At 36.0% G+C, this 20,773-nt stretch overlaps 1 protein-coding gene across 6 annotated transcripts in view; it reads left to right on the top strand.

Annotated features, from left to right (window-relative positions):
- LOC123555951 (annulin-like) overlaps window positions 1-13,862 on the top strand; it is a 56,481-nt gene extending 42,619 nt beyond the window's left edge. For all 6 annotated transcript variants that reach the window (XM_053548071.1, XM_053548070.1, XM_053548074.1 and 3 more), the window contains 12 exons: window positions 1,418-1,536; window positions 1,698-1,808; window positions 1,982-2,165; window positions 3,825-3,963; window positions 5,206-5,309; window positions 5,805-5,967; window positions 7,731-7,846; window positions 8,142-8,221; window positions 8,714-8,921; window positions 9,677-9,840; window positions 10,683-10,825; window positions 13,019-13,862. In XM_053548071.1, the coding sequence (XP_053404046.1) occupies window positions 1,418-1,536; window positions 1,698-1,808; window positions 1,982-2,165; window positions 3,825-3,963; window positions 5,206-5,309; window positions 5,805-5,967; window positions 7,731-7,846; window positions 8,142-8,221; window positions 8,714-8,921; window positions 9,677-9,840; window positions 10,683-10,825; window positions 13,019-13,160 (1,673 nt within the window). In that variant the 3' untranslated portion in view covers window positions 13,161-13,862. The remainder of the gene's footprint in view (window positions 1-1,417; window positions 1,537-1,697; window positions 1,809-1,981; window positions 2,166-3,824; window positions 3,964-5,205; window positions 5,310-5,804; window positions 5,968-7,730; window positions 7,847-8,141; window positions 8,222-8,713; window positions 8,922-9,676; window positions 9,841-10,682; window positions 10,826-13,018) is intronic.
- The last annotated feature ends 6,911 nt before the right edge of the window (window positions 13,863-20,773 follow it).

Raw genomic sequence — 20,773 nt, 5'->3', positions numbered from 1 at the left:
TCCCCTAGGGTCAAATATGGCTCCACCCTGGGGGTCACATGGTTTACATAGACTTAGTGAAAAACTTTGAAAATCTTCTTGTCCAAACCACAAAGACTATGGCTTTGATATTTTGTAATGTAGCATCATCTAGTGGTTCTCTACCAGGTTTGTTCAAATTATCCCTCTAGGATCAAATATGGCCCCGCCCCAGGGGTCACATGGTCATATAGACTTATATAGGGAAAATCTTCATGTCCATAACTTACATCATTCAAATTTGGACCATATGTATAGTTTTGAGTGGCAAGATGAACCTTGACATGAGTTGACCTTGATATTGACCTAGTGACCTACTTTCACATTTCTGTAGCTACAGCCTTCAAATTTGGACCACATGCATAGGTTTGTGTACTGAAAAAAACTTTGACCTTGTTATTGACCTAGTGACCTACTTTCACATTTTTGAAGGTACAGGCTTCAAATTTGGACCACATGCATAGTTTTTGTTCCAAAATAAAATTTGACCTTGATTTTGACCTAGTGACCTACTTTCACATTTCTCAAGCTACAGACTTCAAATTTGAACCACAAGCATAGTTTTGTGTACTGAAATGAACTTTGATCTTGAGATTGACCTAGTGACTTACTTTCACATTTCTGAAGGTACAGGCTTCAAATTTGGACCACATGTATAGTTTTGTGTTCCGAAATAAAATTTTACCTTGATTTTGACTTTCACATTTCTGAAGCTACAGACTTCAAATTTGGACCACATGCAGATTTTTGTGTTCTGAATTGAAATTTGACATTGATTTTTACCTATTACCTACTTTCACATTTCTCAGGCTACAGCCTCCAAATTTGAAGCACATGCATAGGTCTGTCTACCGAAATAAATTTTTACCTTGAAATTGATCTAGTGACCTTCTTTCACATTTCTCAAGCCACAGCTTTCAAATTTGGACCACATACACATTGTTTTGTACCAAAATTAAATTTGACCTTGATTTTGACCTTGAGCTAGTCTTGAAATTTGGAACATTCAAATATGGCTCAGTGGATGGTGCCAAGATCACTCTGTGATCTCTTGTTAGGTTAATAGGTTAAAGGTCAAGGTCAGATTAAACCAGAATGGTAGAACTTTTGTTTACAGTGAGCATATAATTTATGTTCCTTATGCAATTACTGAATGCATCAAGGGGGGCATTTCGTGTTCGACGAGCTCTTGTTAAGTATAAAACTACAATTCTTGAAGAAAATCCATTGATATGAATGAGTAATGTAACGTGTATGAGTGAGTATGTTTTGCTCTTTTTCAGTAACTCAAAATTTATTAACAGAACCTTACGTATCTATGCAACAATTTAAACCTTGCTACAAAATTAGAATGTATTTCCTCTAAATTCAGAAGATAGGTTTTATAAACGTATTTCAGATGATCATGTATACATGGAGGATGACGAGCTTAGAAAAGAGTATGTAATGAACGAAAATGGTGAAATCTATGTAGGAAGTTACCGGAGTATAAGACCTCGTAATTGGGAATTCGCTCAGGTAAGAGTTTGTCTGTCTTTTAGGCATCGTTTTGAAAAAATTAAAAACATATTTGACTTTCATGATATTTTTACACACTAGGAAAAATGCTTTAAAATACGTTTCTATAACAATGCTCAATTCTATGTATTATTTATATTTCTGATGTTTTGATATTTCAGTTCAGTGGGAATGTACTGGAATGTGTTATGTATCTTCTGGATGACGTCTCTAAAATCAAAGATAATTTCCGAGGAGATCCAGTGAAAATTACAAGAGAAATGTCTAGCTTGGTAAATGTATAAGAAATAAAAAAAAACAGAAATTGAGCCTGTAATTATTGTCAAATTTACATTTAATTTGCCTTCAGATGAAAGAAGTAAGTTGTTTTCGATATTGTGTGGCAGTTAAAGTTTACAACGACAGAAACGTTTTTTCTTCTTTTGATATTTGATTATTTACGTAGGTTAATAGCTGTGATAACTCGGGTGTCCTAGCTGGCAAATGGGCAAGCAAAGAAGAGCATTACAGTGCTGGAAAAGTTCCATGGTACTGGACCGGAAGTGCCGAGATTTTGGATCAATATTTAAAGAACAAGAAACCAGTGAAATATGGACAATGTTGGGTATTTTCTGGAGTTTTGACAACAGGTAAACAACCCTCTGTGAGTTGGTGGCCATAAAGCCGCCGTCGACTAAACATCCTTGTCCTTTTAACTCTTTGTACAATATAATGGCCAACTATGAAGTTTATTCGTAACACGTAACTGTCATTATCCTATCTCTTATCAAGACATACTTGATGTACCTTCAGAATGGAAGTTATATGTAAGTTATATCAACTTGAATTAACTATGGCAGACAATGAGATGAATTTGGAAGGCCACAAGATTTAATTAGTATAAAGACAGCTTACCTTTTTTGTTTACATTAAATGCTAACCACTTTGTGATTACGCTGACTTCAAATCACTTGCCCCTCGTCGATGTGGGTTCGAGCCTCACTCGGGGCTTTGAATTCTTCATATGAGGAAGCCATCCAGCTGGCTTACAGAAGGTCGGTGGTTCTACCCAGGTGCCCGCTCGTGATGAAATAATGCACGGAGGGGCACCTGGGGTCTTCCTCCACCATTAAAGCTGGAAAGCCGCCATATGACCTATCATGTGTCGGTGCGACGTTAAATCCAGTCAAAACAAAAACAAACAAAAAATTTGTGATTACTGAATATGACTCAAACTTAACATTTTATATATAGTAATATGTAGAAACAAACAAAAGTTGGTAAGAATAACGGATTTAAAAATGGAACCTTAAAACTAAAATCCTTTGAAAGCATAAAACGGAAACAAAAGTCTGTTAATTAGAGGTAAGCAAAATGATGAAATGTCCGTAGCACCGCCTTAAGCGGTTTATTTATAAATGTTTTATACCATACCATTTTCTTACCTGCATATTACCAAATAACCGGTTGTTCATTGACCGTTAATTAAAATTCATTTCCTATGTAACATTACTGACACAAATATATAAAGAATGCATATATCTATGTCAGTGTTACGGACAAAAATCTTGTGTATTTACTGAATGAAAAATAATTAATTGCAAATAAGTAAATGTCACGTGAAATCGGTATTTTAAACCAAGTACAATATGCACAAATATTGTTTATATCGTGGGAGAAAAAATACTTTCTGGTCATATTTAGATATGACACCAAGCAAAGTATATTTACAACTTGACATGGATGCCGCTTTTAGCATAGAGGACATTTGTAGAGTTGATTTTATACGTAACAGGTAAAGAAGAAGGAAATGTTGATCAGTCAACAGAAACTACCATTTGATACAAGAATATCACATTTGTGCCTTTCCACAATTGAATATATTGAATATATTGAAATTCTCGACAGATCTTTGGGTCGTGTTATTTTATTCAACTCGTTTAATATATTCCATGTGAAAAGTCCAGACCTAATGAGCCTCCGTGGCCGAGTGGCTATGGTCGCTGACTTCAAAACACTTGCCCATTACCGATCCTCGCTCGGGGCGTTGAATTCTTCATGTTAGGAAACCATCCAGCTGGCTGGCTTACAGAAGGCAGTAGTTCTGCCTAGATGTCCACCCCTGACGAAATAATGCACGAAGGGGCACCTGGGGTCTTTCTCAACCACCAACAGCTTGCAAGTTGCCATATGACATATAATTTTATTAGTGTGACATTAAAGCAAACAAAAGAAGAAAAACAAAGATAAGATCATAAATACACAGCTTAGCTGGTATTTAATAAATATATTTTATTTATATATTACAGTATGCAGATCCCTAGGTATACCAGCAAGAAGTGTGACCAACTTTGCATCAGCACACGATACTGATGGTAGTATAACCATAGATAAACACTTCAACAGTAAAGGGGAAGAAATTGAGGAGTTAAATTCAGATTCTGTTTGGTATAAAATTATAAGCTTCCTACCCGATTATAGACATATTCCGTTTTTGAGTGAACCCCTAACAAGATTATTTAAATATTTGATATTTGTCTAGAACACTTGGCCACGTGTCGTTATACCGGTATGTTAATAGTAGGTAGAAGCAGCTGACCTAATTTTGAAATAATATTACTCAAACTTTTCCAACTGCTCATAAAACATTTTGATAATAGGGCGTTGTTACTTTACAACAATAGAATGAGTCACAGCAATGTTCTTTAGGTGGTCCTTGACCAAAATCAAGGCACCTTGGTTATCTATAATCATGGCCGCAAGGGATAGGGCTAGTTTTCTCTATGTAGCTGTAAGTTTTTTCTCTTAATCTGAAATCCCTGATTTAAAGATAATTTGACAGAAGTGTTTCTTAATGACAGTCAGAGTTATCGCCTGTTATAATGTGATCAATTAAAAGCCTCGGCGACTTTGTACTTGTACATATATATAAACTGATATAGTAGCATGTGAGTGCGCTTATTCTCTGTCTGTATAGATACACGGTCCTGTCTCTGCGTTATCTGGACAGTATCACAGATCTGATAAGAATGGTAACATTAGTTTCAATAAGTCTATATGGGGCCTTCGTGGACGTATGATGAAGTTCGCTGACTCCGAATCACATTACTTTTACCGCTTTGGTTTCGAAACCTCGCTTGAAGCCTAGTTTTTTTCATGTGAGTGAGAAGTTCAGGCAGAAAGTTCGATGACTCTACTCAAGTGCTCGATCAAAATGCACGGAAGGGCACCAGTGTTCTTTCTCCAACACGAAAAACTGATAGCTGCCATATTTATAGGTTATTAGCTTTGAATCGGGGAATATGCACGAGTTTTGCAGCGGAAATATTGCGCGACTTTAGGAGCGTAGTATTCTTCCGCTGAAGAACGAGTGCATATTTCCCGATGCAAAGATAATAACCTTTTTATTACATACGTATAAAACGTATAAATGTAATGTAAATATTTTATGAATATGTTCAATAGCCTGAATAAGATTGAAAATACTTAACTAAATAAAAGAATTAATGCAACGACACATTAAATTACGTCACGCACCCGATATGAAATTGAGGCGTCAGTGTATGGAAAAATATTGGTTTCCGGTATCATTGTAACTTAACGAGGAATAGAAACGAGTATGTAATAAAACCCGTTATTTCGTCAATGTGACCTTAACAAAAGAGAAGAAAAAACATTTTTATTTTCAAGGAATTTTCATGTATGGAATGACGCCTGGATGGCTCGTCCTGATTTACCACTAGGTTATGGTGGCTGGCAGGCAATTGATGCTACACCACAGGAGGAAAGTATGGGTAGGTTTCATTTTTTATTATTGAGGAAATTGCGAGCAGTAAGAAAGACCTGAATGAAAATGTTCTTCTAAACGTCACAATGTTTTAAATGTTACTGCTAATATAAGACTCTTATTGGATACAAAATATTGTATTATTATGTTATGATTTGTTCAAAGTATGACATTACTTCATTGTCGGCGCATTGAATTAAACAGTTTAGCACTTACTCTGTACATGTATGTAGGAGTGTGTGATCGGGTAGTTCTTATTGCACACGATGTCATTGACAAGAATTTTACTATTCTAAATAATCTAAACATGAAAATTAACATAATACTTATTAGTGAAACACGAGTATTCTTTGTTGAATTTACTTGTTAGCACTTCCAGATGTTTGACTTATAAATGCGAAATAAGATTGAAATAAGGATTTGTATTTTATCTTGGTGTAAAATAAATGTTCTGTTATAACATTCAGTCAGAGTTTGTAACTAAAATGCTCAAATATTTCAGGAGTGTACCGCATGGGACCGATGCCAATAAAGGCCATAAAGCGCGGGGATTTGAATAACCAATATGACGGACCCTTTGTGTTTTCCGAAGTGAATGGCGACAGACTGACCTGGTATCCAAATGACGAGGGAATTATGACGATAACGGAAATAAACAAACACAGGCAAGTATTTATAAAGGAATGTTTAGACTCACCTAATAAAATAATAAAATAATAAAATAGAAGGTGACCTTACTAAGTATATCATATTTTATTTCAACGAGAACTATCTTCTTATTTAAATATGAGATATAATTAGCAACGGACAAAAGCTCCCATCCCTTTAATGTCTTATATGACCCAAGAGTCGTAGTGAGCTACTAGGTCAGGTGGATGATCCGTTGTCCGTCGTCTATTGTCCAGAATTTGGTTTCAACGACTTCTTTTCATGAACCGCCTATAGAACTTGGTATGAAGATAAATGCAAGAAATCTCATTCTTGCATACCAGACGGGGATTTCCGGTATTTTTACCGGTGCTGAAAAATCCGTCTTACAACCCGGGGTGTAAGATGACTCTCATGCTGTAAATGACGTACATATTTATGTAGATTTATGTTGTAATTTATATTTTATTTCAAAAAACGGAATAAAAATCCAATAACTTGACAGTACCTCTTTGTTCCTGATATTTCTCGATTAAAAAAAACGTTATTTTATCAAAAATTCCTAATGTTACGCTGCAACTGATAAAACAAAACCAGAACTAAACTGAACGCACACACACACACACACACACACACACACACACACACACACACACACACACACACACATATATAAACCGATGTTGCTCTCTACAGACCTGGAGTGGTCGTTTGCATCTTCACACGCATTTAGTGTATAATATTTATAATATACTGACTAAAGATTAAGGTTAATATACAGTAAAGATGGTTGAATCTGGTATATTCCGGAGTCTGTAATAAACCGCATGCGCTCCAGGTCTATTTTTAGTCATCGTCTATATAAACAACAAGGACAAAGCACATAGTGGGGCACCGCCTTAGAACGGCCTGGGCAAAGACATCACTGATAAGTTTAAACGGGTTATTTGCGAGAAAACACTCACTCATTATACAGACCATGTTCCAAAGTTGAGGACAATGTAAATTAAAGTTATCTCCTCCAGGTGAATCCCTAAGTTACGTATTGGTAATCATGATATGCACACACACACACGCACGCGCACGCGCACGCGCACGCACACGCACGCACGCACGCACACACACACACACACACACACACAACATGCTGGTATAATAATATGATACATAAAGTCAAGTTTATTTTAAAAGTACACACTCATTGTGGTGAAATAGTGGTAATGTGAGCCCGAAACCTCACTTGTGGTGTAGTTTTATTATTTTGATTTCATTATTGAATGCACATTAAAACGTTTAATTTCCGAAACGGCTAAAATTTACAATTGAAATTAACGAAGAAGATTGATAATTGATAATAAATACAAACTTAAATGTCATATCTCAAAACTTGAAAACATAGGACAATGAGCAAGGATGAAGATCAAATAAAAACGAACGCAACTCTCTATAAACGCAGCCATACAAGAGTGTATATATGTTTGATCACCCCTTACAGGTGTGGGTTCGAAGCCTCGCTTAGGGTATAGAATTCTTCATGTGGGGAAGCCATTCAGCTGGCTTTCGGAAGGTCTAAACTCGCCCATACCGGAAACAATGCCCGGAGCGCCACCTACGTCAGAAGCTGGGAAAATCGTCATAAGACATAAATTGTGTCGGAGTGGCTCTTACCATCCATCCACCACCACCCGCAATCTACTCCAAAAAAGGAGACATTTTCACGCCATCAAATAATAAGCATGACTTGAATATCATTCCCTCTAATATTAATTCGCCTTTTCAGCATTGGGAAGCGTATCAGTACAAAGATAGCGGAAGGTAGAACACCTGCTGCTAGTTGGGCCAATAGGTTTTGCCCAAACAGGGAAGATATAACACAAGAGTACAAGTTTGAGGATGGTATGTCACATAAGTTATTTTTCCATTCTACAGAAAAATATTTAATGGCAAAATATTTATTGATTTATTTGACCGCATTTTATACATTTTCACTATTTTTTTATTTTTTATTTTATGTTTGATATCTTAAGTAATGTACAAGATTTCCTTTTCATTAGCTATGCATTCTTATTGTACAGTCAAATCTATATGAAGTTCGTTTAAAATCATAGAATGAAACCAAGCAAAAAATAGTTAGCATTTACGATAAGGCAAAATTAACGTTTTATTTCATACGTATATGACTTAAATTCAGGTAGTCCCGAGGAAAGAGAAGCTATAAAACGAGCCCATATGCATTCATCTAGAAAAGGGATATACGAAGATAAGAAATGGGTAAAACAGTTTTATAACCTATGTATATCTTGCAAACTTGATATTAGTTAATGAATTTTCACTGGTGCTTAAAACTTCCGTCCTACAGTACAGGATAGCTCGCATGCTTGAATGACATCTTACGTGTGGATGGGAGTATTATTTTAACAAAAAATCTGATAAAAACATATTATTTATATCGAATACTCGTACCTTGATAGTTCGTGTTTGCTCCTTAAAGTATATTTCTCAATTCAGAAAATAGAACTTTTTAACCTTAAGCCTGCAGGCGGCAAGTGATTCTGCCTTTGCGATCAGTGCAGACCAGCTCGTATGATCAAATACGTGAAAACACTGTATTAAATGTTCTCTCGGTAAAATATATATTGTCAAGTAAGATGCTATTGCAGTGGAGAACAGAACACTGCAGTTATTCTTTAAGCTATCTGTAGGAGAGTTTTGGCGATCAAACTCGGCAATTGTCATTGTATGCAAGACGTTCATGTTTTTCAGGATACTTCGTTCGAGCTGGATCTCAATCGTGAAATAATGATTGGCCAGCCCTTTCAGCTGAATCTAAAAATCAAGAACATGAGCGACAAGAACAAGACTGTTTCCGGCACTACAATTGTGAAGAGCACTGATTATAGAGGAGAAGTGAACTCGACAATCCTTTATCGGTTCCTGACAGGAGGAGACACCGTTCTGACGCCAAAAGAAGGTGTGCCAACATCTACTGAAAAATGAATAAGTTTCAGAGTATTGCTATCAGAATAAAATATGTAACAACACTTTTGGACATCAATTAGCTCTCTTTTTCAACATATATTTTCAGTTAGATCACTTTTTTTGCAATTCCGATCACTCCACATTTTAAACAACAAACACATAGAGAATATATGTTTGAGTGTAAGTTTGAAATATCTCCCAACAAATGACTTTCAGATGCAATATTTCAACAAGTTGTGCAGGGACAATTGTAATTTTTTAATTTGTTGTCTCTAGAGGAAAGATATTTCTTCCTACCTTTTTGTCTTTTCAATAAGTTTAACCAAATTAGAACATTTTTTTCCTGCGAAACGTCACGCAATTTTGCCCAGACAAACGCGACGTATCAATGCTAATATTGGGGAAAAATTGAGATATGTAGTTTTCTTTACAATTTAATACGATGTTGGCGCATTTTTTATGTATATATATATACTTTATTTTTATTGATGTAAAGTTTGGAAAGAATTTCTTTTATTCCTTCGCGTTCAAGTGATTTTAGCAGTGACATTTTAAGACATTATCCATGGTTATATTTAGATAAGTCCCCTAAAAGCATGAAATAAATTTCTGACACCCCAAACGTGATGTTTTACAGACATTGCACTGTACCATGAAAAAAAATATAAGCAAACGCATAAAAAAGTTATTTTGTAAAGCTCAAACTCCTCAAACGCAATAATAGATGTGGATATTATTCTTTTGCAGAGAAGCTCATAAGTTACGATATGCCGTTTGAGGACTACTTTTATAGGTTGGCTCTTGATGAATGCTTTCTTAAGATAACCTGTTTATGTACAGTAAAAGAAACACATCAGATCTTTTCCGCTATTGAAGAAATGGAGCTTACCAAGCCGAAGCTTACAACCAAGGTACTTGTTAGAATAGATTAATGTCACATAGACAGTTTTAAAATCTGTAAGAAGATTCTTTGGAAACATGAAACGCAATTAAGCAAGAAAAAAATAGTAGACTCGGTTTGACTCTGTTCACAATAGGGAATGGAATTTGCAGCAGCTCTTACGCCCCACTAGCACCGACTATAGCGGGATCTTATCATAGTAAAATTTAAGGTATTCCATGGCCCCAAAGGACCAGAAAGTATAACAACACTGAATTCAAGTAAGGGTAGACATTTCACAGCCGCTGCGACACTTAAGACTGCGGAATACATGTTTCTATAAAGTCGTATAGATACTGTCAAACTATTATGGTAGATGAAGACCCCAGTATGTCTCCAAGCTATATTTTTTCACAGACGAAAAGTTTAGTTGATTTAGTATTTCGGCGACTTTAACAACTTTTTAACAGAGATCCCAAGACTATCAACGGAAATGTTGCTAATCTGGTACATTTATTAAGACTTTAGCGGACTACAGTTAAGAGCTAGCTATTGCATCAGAATTTCTATGTTGAGTTTAAAATAACAGTAGTGTATGTAACTTTGTTGTAAAGAACAAACAACCAGACCAATGCTCAATTAGTTCATAATTTGTATGTTTTACCACTAATTCTCCCGCATTTAGTGTACGCACGCATTGAATGTACACTATCAAACCTGTGTTAAACCTAACCCTAAGCTTTGTTAGTATATTGTACATTAAATGCGTGCGTACGTCCAATAGGGGCGATTTAATGTTGGCGTATACAGTATATTGGAAGCATTAGTTGCCCCTAAACATTATATAAAGCGGAGAAATATGTATTTTTACAGGTATTGACGGACGGGAAAGTTAGTGTAGGACAGAAGTTTACAGTAGTAACCACCTTCGAGAACCCTCTTCCAATTCCCTTGACCGAATGTGAACTGAAAGTAAATGGTCCAGGGCTTCGTTTACCTGTGATCTACGCTCCTGAGTGAGTTATTAACAATTTTTTGTATAAAGGAAAGCTCTTTTTAATTATTGGAATATCCATGTAGATAACCTAGATCTGTGTAACATGTATTAACAAAAGTTTAAAGATGATTTCTCCTTACCTTTATGCATTCTAGTGATAAACTGGCTATTTAAAAGCACACATTGTTATTCAAGATGAACTCTTAATACTCACTACTTTTAACAGAATAGCTTGAGATCAAACTGTAGAGATTGTACCTAAAATTTTAGATTATGAAAAACAATTTAAAAAATAATGCTGGTTGCTGATATGTAACATCTAAGACTGAATATAATATTTAAGTCATGATTTGATCATTTTGAAGCATATTATTTAACTTCTTATTTAATTTCCATGTAGCTGCTCTTGCAGATAGTCCTACCTATCAAGTCATTGGTAAATATTTAATCCCCAATTATACCAGGAGAACTTATCTCAATGCAAAAAAGGTGTCAAATACTCGATTATTGTGTGACGTCAGAAAATGTTTTAAGTCTAATAAAATAAATTCAGATCCACTATTTAAGCTGAAATTTAAATATAATGTTATTTGTACCATATCACAAATCATATGTAACAAGAGTGCTAGAATGTCACAATATACGCCCGTCACAGCAAATTTCTTTACACTAGCACCTGTATTTGCAAATGGAATTTTAATTTTGTGGTAGTAATTATTGTAATTCTTTTGTTTTCCTAAATTCACGTAAAAACAACTTACCAGGTAGAGATACCTTAAAATACACTTAAAATTTTAAAGTAACATCTATGTTGTACCACAGAAAAGTGGTCTTGGTTTTTCCCTACGGTCAATTATAAAAAAAAATACAATATAAGTTATTTATAATAGTAACAACTAAGGGAAGTTAATCTTTAAAAAAAAAAATACCCCCCCCGCCCCCCCACCAAAAAAAATTGTAAGTCAACACAAAAATCCTTACCAGGTAGAGATAGGTCAAAATACACCTCAGAATTGGATGTAACATGCATGTTGTACTACAGAAAAGTGGTCTCGATTTTTCCCTACGATTAGTAATGAAAAAGTTACAATACAAACTATTTAAAGTAGAACAAATGGAAGTAATTCTGAAGAAGGGACCTGTGCATGACACTTCGTCTCATGATGGTGTACAATTGTGCCAAGTTACATCAAAATCCCTCCATGCATGAAGAAGAAATGCTTCGGACAAAGTCATTCTTGTATCTGACCTTTGGCCTCTAAGTGTGACATTGACCTTAGACCTAGGTACCTGATTCTTGCGCAAGACACTCCATCTCGTGGTGGTGAACATTTGTGCCCAGTTATATCAAAATCCCTCCATGCATGAAGAAGAAATGCTCCGGACAATGTTTTCATTCTTGTATCCTTTGACCTCTAAGTGTGACCTTGACCTTAGACCTAGGGACCTGGTTCTTGCGCATGACACTCCGTCTTATGATGATGAACAGTTGTGCCAAGTTACATCAAAATTCCTCCATGCATGAATAAGATATGCTCCGGACAAAGTCATTCTTGAATCTGACCTTTGATCTGTAAGTGTGACCTTGACCTTAGACCTAGGGACCTGTTTCTTGCGCATGACACTCCATCTTATGATGGTGTACAATTGTGTCAAGTTTCATCAAAATCCTCCCATGCATGAAGAAGATATGCTCCGGACAAAGTCATTCTTGAATTTGACCTTTGACCTCAAAGTGTGACCTTGACCTTAGACCTAGGGACCTGGTTCTTGCGCATGGCACTCCGTCTCATGATGGTGCTCCGGATGGTGCCAAGTTTCATAAAAATCCCTCCATGCATGAAGAAGAAATGCTCCGGACAAAGTCTGCGGACGCCGCCCACCAGGGGCGTTCCCATAATACGTCCCGTTTTTCAAACGGGAGTATAAAAACTTAAGTATTTAACACGAAAATTGATATTACAATGAAATGACTTATCACTAAGTTTTTAACCATACATTTACTTCATTATTCCTATTAACTTGTGTCATGCAGGTGTACAGGTAAATGCAGGATAGGATTAACATTGGTGTCATTGATTGATCTCTAGTACTGTCTGATCAAAGTGATATATTTGATACGACTGGTAAATGCGCGAACTTCTTTCAATGAACCTGAATTTAATAACTTAAAGTTATGCTCTCAATATCTTATATTTCAATTGATTTTCAGTGATGTGTTGGAAGGAGGAACATTCAAATATGAGTTTGAATTAACCCCTGTGAAGTCAGGCAAGAAAAACGTCATGGTGACCTTTAATTCGAAGGAACTTCACTCGATCGAAGGTTCACACAAAATGGAAATATCTGCATAACTGATAACGGGAGTGTGTACCTCCACAAACTTGGAAGCATGCATATAAAGAAATGTCAACATATCATATACAGCTTTGTTAATACATTTATCTTGTTAAGAAATATTCATTTTATGTGTCAAATAATCATATATATGCTGAGGCTTATTGTCTAAACGTTTATGCAGTTTAAAGAGACAGTGCCGATATTAATATCTAACTGATATTAGTATCATCAAAGGAAACGCATTTGGCTTCTAAATAGTGTTATTGTTATGTAGACATCAAAGTACAATTTCTGTATATTTAATTTTCTGCATAAAAATACATCTATTGTGGCTACAACTACATGTTGCTTCAGTACAATGACAAATGACAATCATCGTTATATCAATGAACATATATTTTGGACCCAAAACTTGTGTCACTGGGTCATTTTGTGTTAGGCTCATATGATGGGTCTTTATTAATTGACTGGGTGTTATTTTTAAAGTCATGTAAATGTAGCCAGTATCTTTTTAAATGTTCTTAAACTTAATCGTATCTGAAAGCTTCTATGAAGGGTTTTAAATATACATAATATATATTCTTTTTAAAAAGAGGTGGTTCGAAATGTCATACAGATTGATTTTTCCATTCGCAATGCAACTGTTTTAATAGCTGGATGACTTCTACTTTTTGTCTTTTGTAATGGTTTTAACGAATAAACTCTTTATTACCAAATTTGTTTACTTATATTCTATACACCTTTCAAAAAGTGTATATCGGTTAACTCATTTCGGCTTGACGGTCGGTCCAACTGTCTGTAGGTCCATTTTGTTCTGACAGATCAAGTTGAATGCTCTGAATTTCTGGAATTAAACGTCACAAGATGATTGCTTTACGTTCAATAAATTGCTCTATATGTGCTTGGTAGCAACAGGCCAAACAATTAAGACCAAAATGTCCTTAATACTTATAATGGTTTCCAGCAATAACTAGAGAATGCGTAGGCCATTATTCAAAGGTCATTGTCATGGTGAAGTTAGGCTCACAATAGTGTAAGATTAGTAACTTGAAATAACTCAAACCGTCAGACATCAATGGTTGATTGCCAAGGGCAACTGCAATCAAACGTACAGGACGATTTCAAGTAGTCAGTAAATCACTCACTTTGTTATCGGTAGATCAAAGGCCAGGGTCACATAACTTTGAGGCTGAAAACGGCTGGGCTTTCGGCAGTCTAAGTTCATAGGTAATGTTCCTGTTGTCAGTTCTTTTTCCTACTTTAACTTTAGTCACAGGTTAGTCTCAAAGCTTTATTTTATATTGAAAATCTGTAAGGAGATCGCCTGAGAGTATGCAATCTGTAGAATGCAAAAAAGGCAAAATGATAGCCGACACGACATATTTGTGTCTGTTCGTAAGAGGTAATGAAAAGTGCAACAAACATCACATACCCTGGAACCTGAATTGATAACAGAACTAAGTCCATGTACTATGGGCTAGGCTAGTTTGAACGGCCTTCGCGTGGGAGCTAAAGCCTGCTGATGTAAAGTGTTGTCGAATATTAAGAAAATTCTGTAAACAAAGCCAAATAATATCAGAGTGGATTTAATTGAATCATTTCCACCTAACAACCCCATACGACCGGTTTAAGTGGAAATTTGTCTTTCAACAACATTAAACGAACTCTTATAAACCAAAAAGATGAAAACTAATTGCAGCATTGAATCCTGGCAGCAGGAACAGAAATAATTGCAACACTGTGTCCAAATACGAGGAACAGATATAATAGCAACACTGTGTCCAAATACGAGGAACAGATATAATAGCAAAACTGGGTCAAAATGCGAGGAACAGATATAATAGCAAAACTGGGTCCAAATACGAGGAATAGATATAACAGCAACACTGGGTCCAAATACGAGGAACAGATGTAACAGCAACACTGGGTCCAAATACGTGGAACAGATATAACAGCAAAACTGGGTCCAAATACGAGGAACAGATTTAACAGCAACACTGGGTCAAAATACGAGGAACATATATAACAGCAATACTGCGTCCAAATACGAGGAACAGATATAACAGCAACACCGGGTCCAAATACGAGGAACAGATATAACAGCAACACTGGGTCCAAATACGTGGAACAGATATAATAGCAAAACTGGGTCCAAACACGAGGAACAGATTTAACAGCAATCTTGGGTTAAAATACGAGGAACATATATAACAGCAATACTGGGTCCAAATACGAGGAACAGATATAACAGCAACACTGGGTCCAAATACGAGGAACAGATATAACAGCAACATTGGGTCCAAATACGAGGAACAGTTATAACAGCAACACTGTGTCCAAATACGAGGAACAGATATAATAGCAACACTGTGTCCAAATACGTGGAACAGATATAACAGCAACACTGTGTCCAAATACGAGGAACAGATATAACAGCAACACTGTGTCCAAATACGTGGAACAGATATAACAGCAACACTGTGTACACATACGAGGAACAGATTTAATTACAAAACTGTGGCCAAATACGAGGAACAGATATAACAGCAACACTGTGTCCAATTACGAGGAACAGATATAATAGCAAAACTGTTTCCAAATACAAGGAACAGATATAAAAGCAACACTGGGTCCAAATACGAGGAACAGATATAATAGCAACACTGTGTCCAAATACGAGGAACAGATATAATTCAAAACTGTGTCCAAATACAAGGAACAGATATAATAGCAAAACTGTGTCCAAATACGAGGAACAGATATAATAGCAACACTGGATCCAAATACGAGGAACAGATATAATAGCAAAACTGGGTCCAAATACAAGGAACAGATATAATAGCAACACTGGGTCCAAATAAGAGGAACAGATATAATAGCAACACTGGGTCCAAATACGGGGAACAGATTTAACAGCAACACTGTGTCCAAATACGAGGAACAGATATAATAGTAACACTGGGTCCAATACGGGGAACAGATTTAACAGCAACACTGTGTCCAAATACGAGGAACAGATATAATAGCAACATTGTGTCCAAATACAAGGAACAGATATAACAGCAACACTGGGTCCAAATACGATGAATAGATATAAAAGCAAAACTGGGTCCAAATACGGGGAACAGATATAATAGCAAAACTGGGTCCAAATACGAGGAACAGTTTTAACAGCAATATTGCGTCCAAATACGAGGAACAGATATAACAGCAACTCTGTGTCCAAATACAATTAACAGATATAACAGCAACACTGGGTCCAAATACGAGGAACAGATATAATAGCCACATTGTGTCCAAATTCAAGGAACAGATATAACAGCAACACTGGGTCCAAATACGTGGAACAGATATAACAGCAACACTAGGTCCAAATACGGGAAACAGATATAATAGCAAAACTGGGTCCAAATACGTGGAACAGATATAATAGCCACATTGTGTCCAAATACAAGGAACAGATATAACAGCAACACTGGGTCCAAATACGATGAATAGATATAAATGCAAAACTGGGTCCAAATACGAGGAACAGATATAATAGCAAAACTGGGTCCAACTACGAGGAACAGATTTAACAGCAAAACTGGGTCCAAATATGACGAACAAATATAATATCAACTATGAGTTCAAATACGAGGAAAAGAAATAATAGCAACACTGGGTTCAAGACTGTTTTAACAGCATTGAAGCATTAAAGCATACCTAGCAGAAAAATAGCCTTCTTAGATAGATAGATAGATAGATTTCGGTAAGGAGTGCACATACATGGACAATTAAAAACAACATGTATAGTAATTACAACATAATAACATAATGCATACATGAAATTAAAAATAGCCATGACAGGCACACCGTCACCTAGGATTACACAAAAAAGAGAAAAACTCTTATTTCCATTGTGGTCCTTTGTGTTGTGGCATGACATAGAGAGGCATAACAGAGTTTACAGAATTATGTGACTAGATGGAAATTGAAGTATGTGACTAGATGGAAATTACACAGCTATATCAAATAAAGAATTATGTGACTAGATGGAAATTGCACAACTATATCAAAAAGTAAAATGCGAGCTTAAATTAAAATGTACATACATCGAAGGCCATAAGAATAGTTATTAAAACACATTAAATAGTTATTAAAACACATTAAAGTAATTATGCTAAACTGTCTAGTAAATAATTCTTTACTAACGTTTTAAAAACAGGCAATTTCTCAGTCTGTGCTATACTAGCAGGCAACTTATTCCATAGAGAAATACCAGAAAAGAAAAAGTACTTTAACCCAAAACCTTTGACCTTTGGAACAGCAAAATCACCTTTGTGACTTAACCTTGTCCTATATGAATGAACAGTATCCTGTGGGATAAAATTGTCTCCCATGTAGTCCGGGGCTAACCCATTTTTTATCTTAAAAACATGACAAAGGATGATCTGGTCTACACGTTTGTTGACTGGTAACCAGTTGAGCGATTTAAAGTGCTCTGGGCCAATGTGCGACCTAGCATCAAGGTCCAGAACAAACATCATTAACTTATTCTGTGTGGTTTGGAGCCTGGATTTAAGTAACTGAGTCAGACTATGGTACCATATAGAACAGGCGTGATTAGTTTATAGGAAGCATGATGTCGTTAATCAAATTTATAAGAACATCCTAGTGGATCATAGAATGCAATAAAACACAGGACTGGATTGATTTAGAGTGTATAAGAGGTTATGAAAAGTCTAACATTTATAACGACACTCTAGCATAGGCTTCATCGGAACTGTCTCATGCAGTAATATTGAATGAACCTCATGATCAAAAGGACCAGAAAAAACAACACTGAAAAATACAAAACAGTTGCACATATACCATTACATGAATTGTGCCGAATGGTGGTTAAGGTCGCTGACTTAAATCACTTGCCCCTCACCGATGTGGGTTAGAGTCTCACGCGGGGCTTTGAATTCTTCATGTGAGGAGGAAGCCATCCAGTTGGCTTACAGAAGGTCGGCGGTTCTACCCAGGAACCGCCTGTGACGAAATAATGCACGGAGAGACATCTTGGGTCTTCCTCCACCAGCAAAGTTGGAAAGTCGCCTTATGACCTAAATTGTGTCGGTGTGACGTTAAAACCAACAAAACAAACAAAAAAAAAACCTGACTTGTGACAGTGAAAAAGTCGGATTTTTATTTTATATTAAATTTCTATATGAAACTTTTAGATTATTTCTGAATAGAAGATTAATATTTCAAAAACGGAACAGAAAGGATCACTTTTGGTTTTGAGCAATCCCATTTATTTACGCATAAAAAATATAAAGATAATGGTATGTGGTAAATGAAACTTCTAAAACTCATATTTACTGACAAAATATTTCAGAATTCATTCAAAGATCGTCCATAGGGAAGTAGATATAATAATTCATTAAAAATCACTCTTTTATTGAATTTTCGGCCACTTGGCCTTTATCAAAACATGAAAAGTCATTGATACAGCTATGTAACATCCATTTTATAATACTTGTTTTGTCTCAATGACGTGACGTCATTTCCTGTAAACACGACGTCAAAAGACGTAACGTCACTTCCCGTATTATTTCACATGTGTCTGTCACTCAGTTTATGTGTTATATTTAACATTGCAACCATGTGGAAATTTCGTTGCAAGCTTCTTCATCCATTTCTCCTCTATGATCTGTCTGTAAAGGCGGCCTTCATGGTAAAACTTTTGCAGTACAACCACCTGCAAGTCCCTTTCAGTATGACCTATAAAATGACGATTAATATGCTTGTCAACCTGCTGTGTGATACCACGCAAATGTTCACTTATTCTTTCTTTCAGACTCCTCTCAGTTTTCCCAACATATACTGTTTTATTGCACGGTTTGCATAGTAATCCATACACTAGATTGGTATCATACTGTCTGGTATGTGTGTCTCTTTGTGGTGTCAGCTACCTCCCCTTTAAATATCAGTAGGCAAATGTGGCAGGAACATATATCAGGAGAAGATCTAAAAGCTCTGTTAGTTTTGCCATGTACCAATACATCACGAATGTTTTTATCTCTTCTGAAGGCTAACAGCTGTGGTTCCTGGAAGACAGTTCTCATACGTTCTGAATTATAGAGTACTTTTTGATGTTTTCGCAGGATGTTTCGTATATCTGGTAACATTTTGGAATAGGTCAGCACTAATGGGACCCTCTTTTCTTCTGGTTCAGTCTTCTTTTTTGTTTTTAATAATTCCTGCCTGTCTAATCTATCGACCCGTTGCAGCTGTTTTTCAAGTTCTCTACTACTATATCCTCTTTTACTTAGCCGTTGTTTCAGTTCTCCTCTGTGTTTGATATAGTCGGGTTCTTTTTCACAAATTCTTTTTATTCTTATACCTAGGCCATAGGCCAATGCCTTCTTGGTATGTGCCGGATGACATGAAGTTTTCTGCTTATAGAGCTGTTTGTCTGATGGTTTCCTGTACAATTCAGTATAGATATTACCATTCTCTAAACTAACCAGCGTGTCTAAAAATTCCAATTTTTGATGACTCCATCTCAGTTCAACTTTTATGTTCTGGTGAATATTATTTGCAAATTCACTAAATTGCTTCAGCTTTTCAATGCCACCTGTCCAACACAATTTAAAAATGGACAAACGTTGCATAGATGGTGTGGGTTTGGTGAAGGGGGTATTGCGATACAAGAACTAATAGGGCTTTTGTGCAACGATGAGAGATGTGTAGCTACTTAGACATGCAGAATGTGCACATGCATATGCAATTCAATCCCTTCAAGTGTTAGGTTATTCGCGTCGAATAAAACAATTTCCCTCACACTACCGTCTATATATAATGTTACTACCAACGTCTCTGAAAAGGGTTCAACGGTAGGACGGGACAGGTATCTTCATATTCATACACCTCAAGTGTCTGTGTGTCGTCCACGTTTTATATTGATGCAGCTTAATTTCACTGAATCTGATATGTAATAATATACAATTCATGTTACAAAATGCGTTTTATGATCGTCACCTATGCTCAATACATGGTAAAATGCTAAAAAATATTCGCTAAACTTAACCAGAGGCGGCGGAGAGTTGGGGGTCCTGACCCCAAGTGTCTGTGGAAAATTCAGCATTCTTTTAAAGCGTTAATATATCTTTCTGTAAAATCCGGAAAATGCCGAAATCGCAAAAAGGGAAAACATAATTACGGGTCCGCTAGTTTAACAGCAGACGGATATGTGTGACTGTAGACATGGTTACGACCACCTCGTCGAAACTTCTTCGTTTATTTTCGTGCGTCATTCACTGACTCCTAACAGTTAAATAAAATAACCAAGACATGGTGGCCCTAATATATTTCCGTAATATAATCACTCACTGTCAGATTCTTCTGAATCTAAGAAAGTTAAATATACTGGATCATCTTTCCTGTTTACATTGTATTTGTAGCAGAAAATTACATTTAATGATAATACTAGTAACTGATGCAAGCCCCCTCGAAAACTCACTATATAAGTTTTGTATGATGAACTTTGATTGGAATTTGTCATGACTTTTAATGAAGTTTATAGAAATATTGCATAAGTAATGAAATCTTTATAGAAACTGTCCTCTTTAAATTGTCCTTTGTATAAAGAATTGTA

The sequence above is a fragment of the Mercenaria mercenaria genome, chromosome 7, assembly GCF_021730395.1.
Source record: "Mercenaria mercenaria strain notata chromosome 7, MADL_Memer_1, whole genome shotgun sequence".
Classification (NCBI taxonomy): Eukaryota; Metazoa; Mollusca; class Bivalvia; order Venerida; family Veneridae; genus Mercenaria; species Mercenaria mercenaria.
This window is presented reverse-complemented; position numbering and strand designations above follow the sequence as displayed.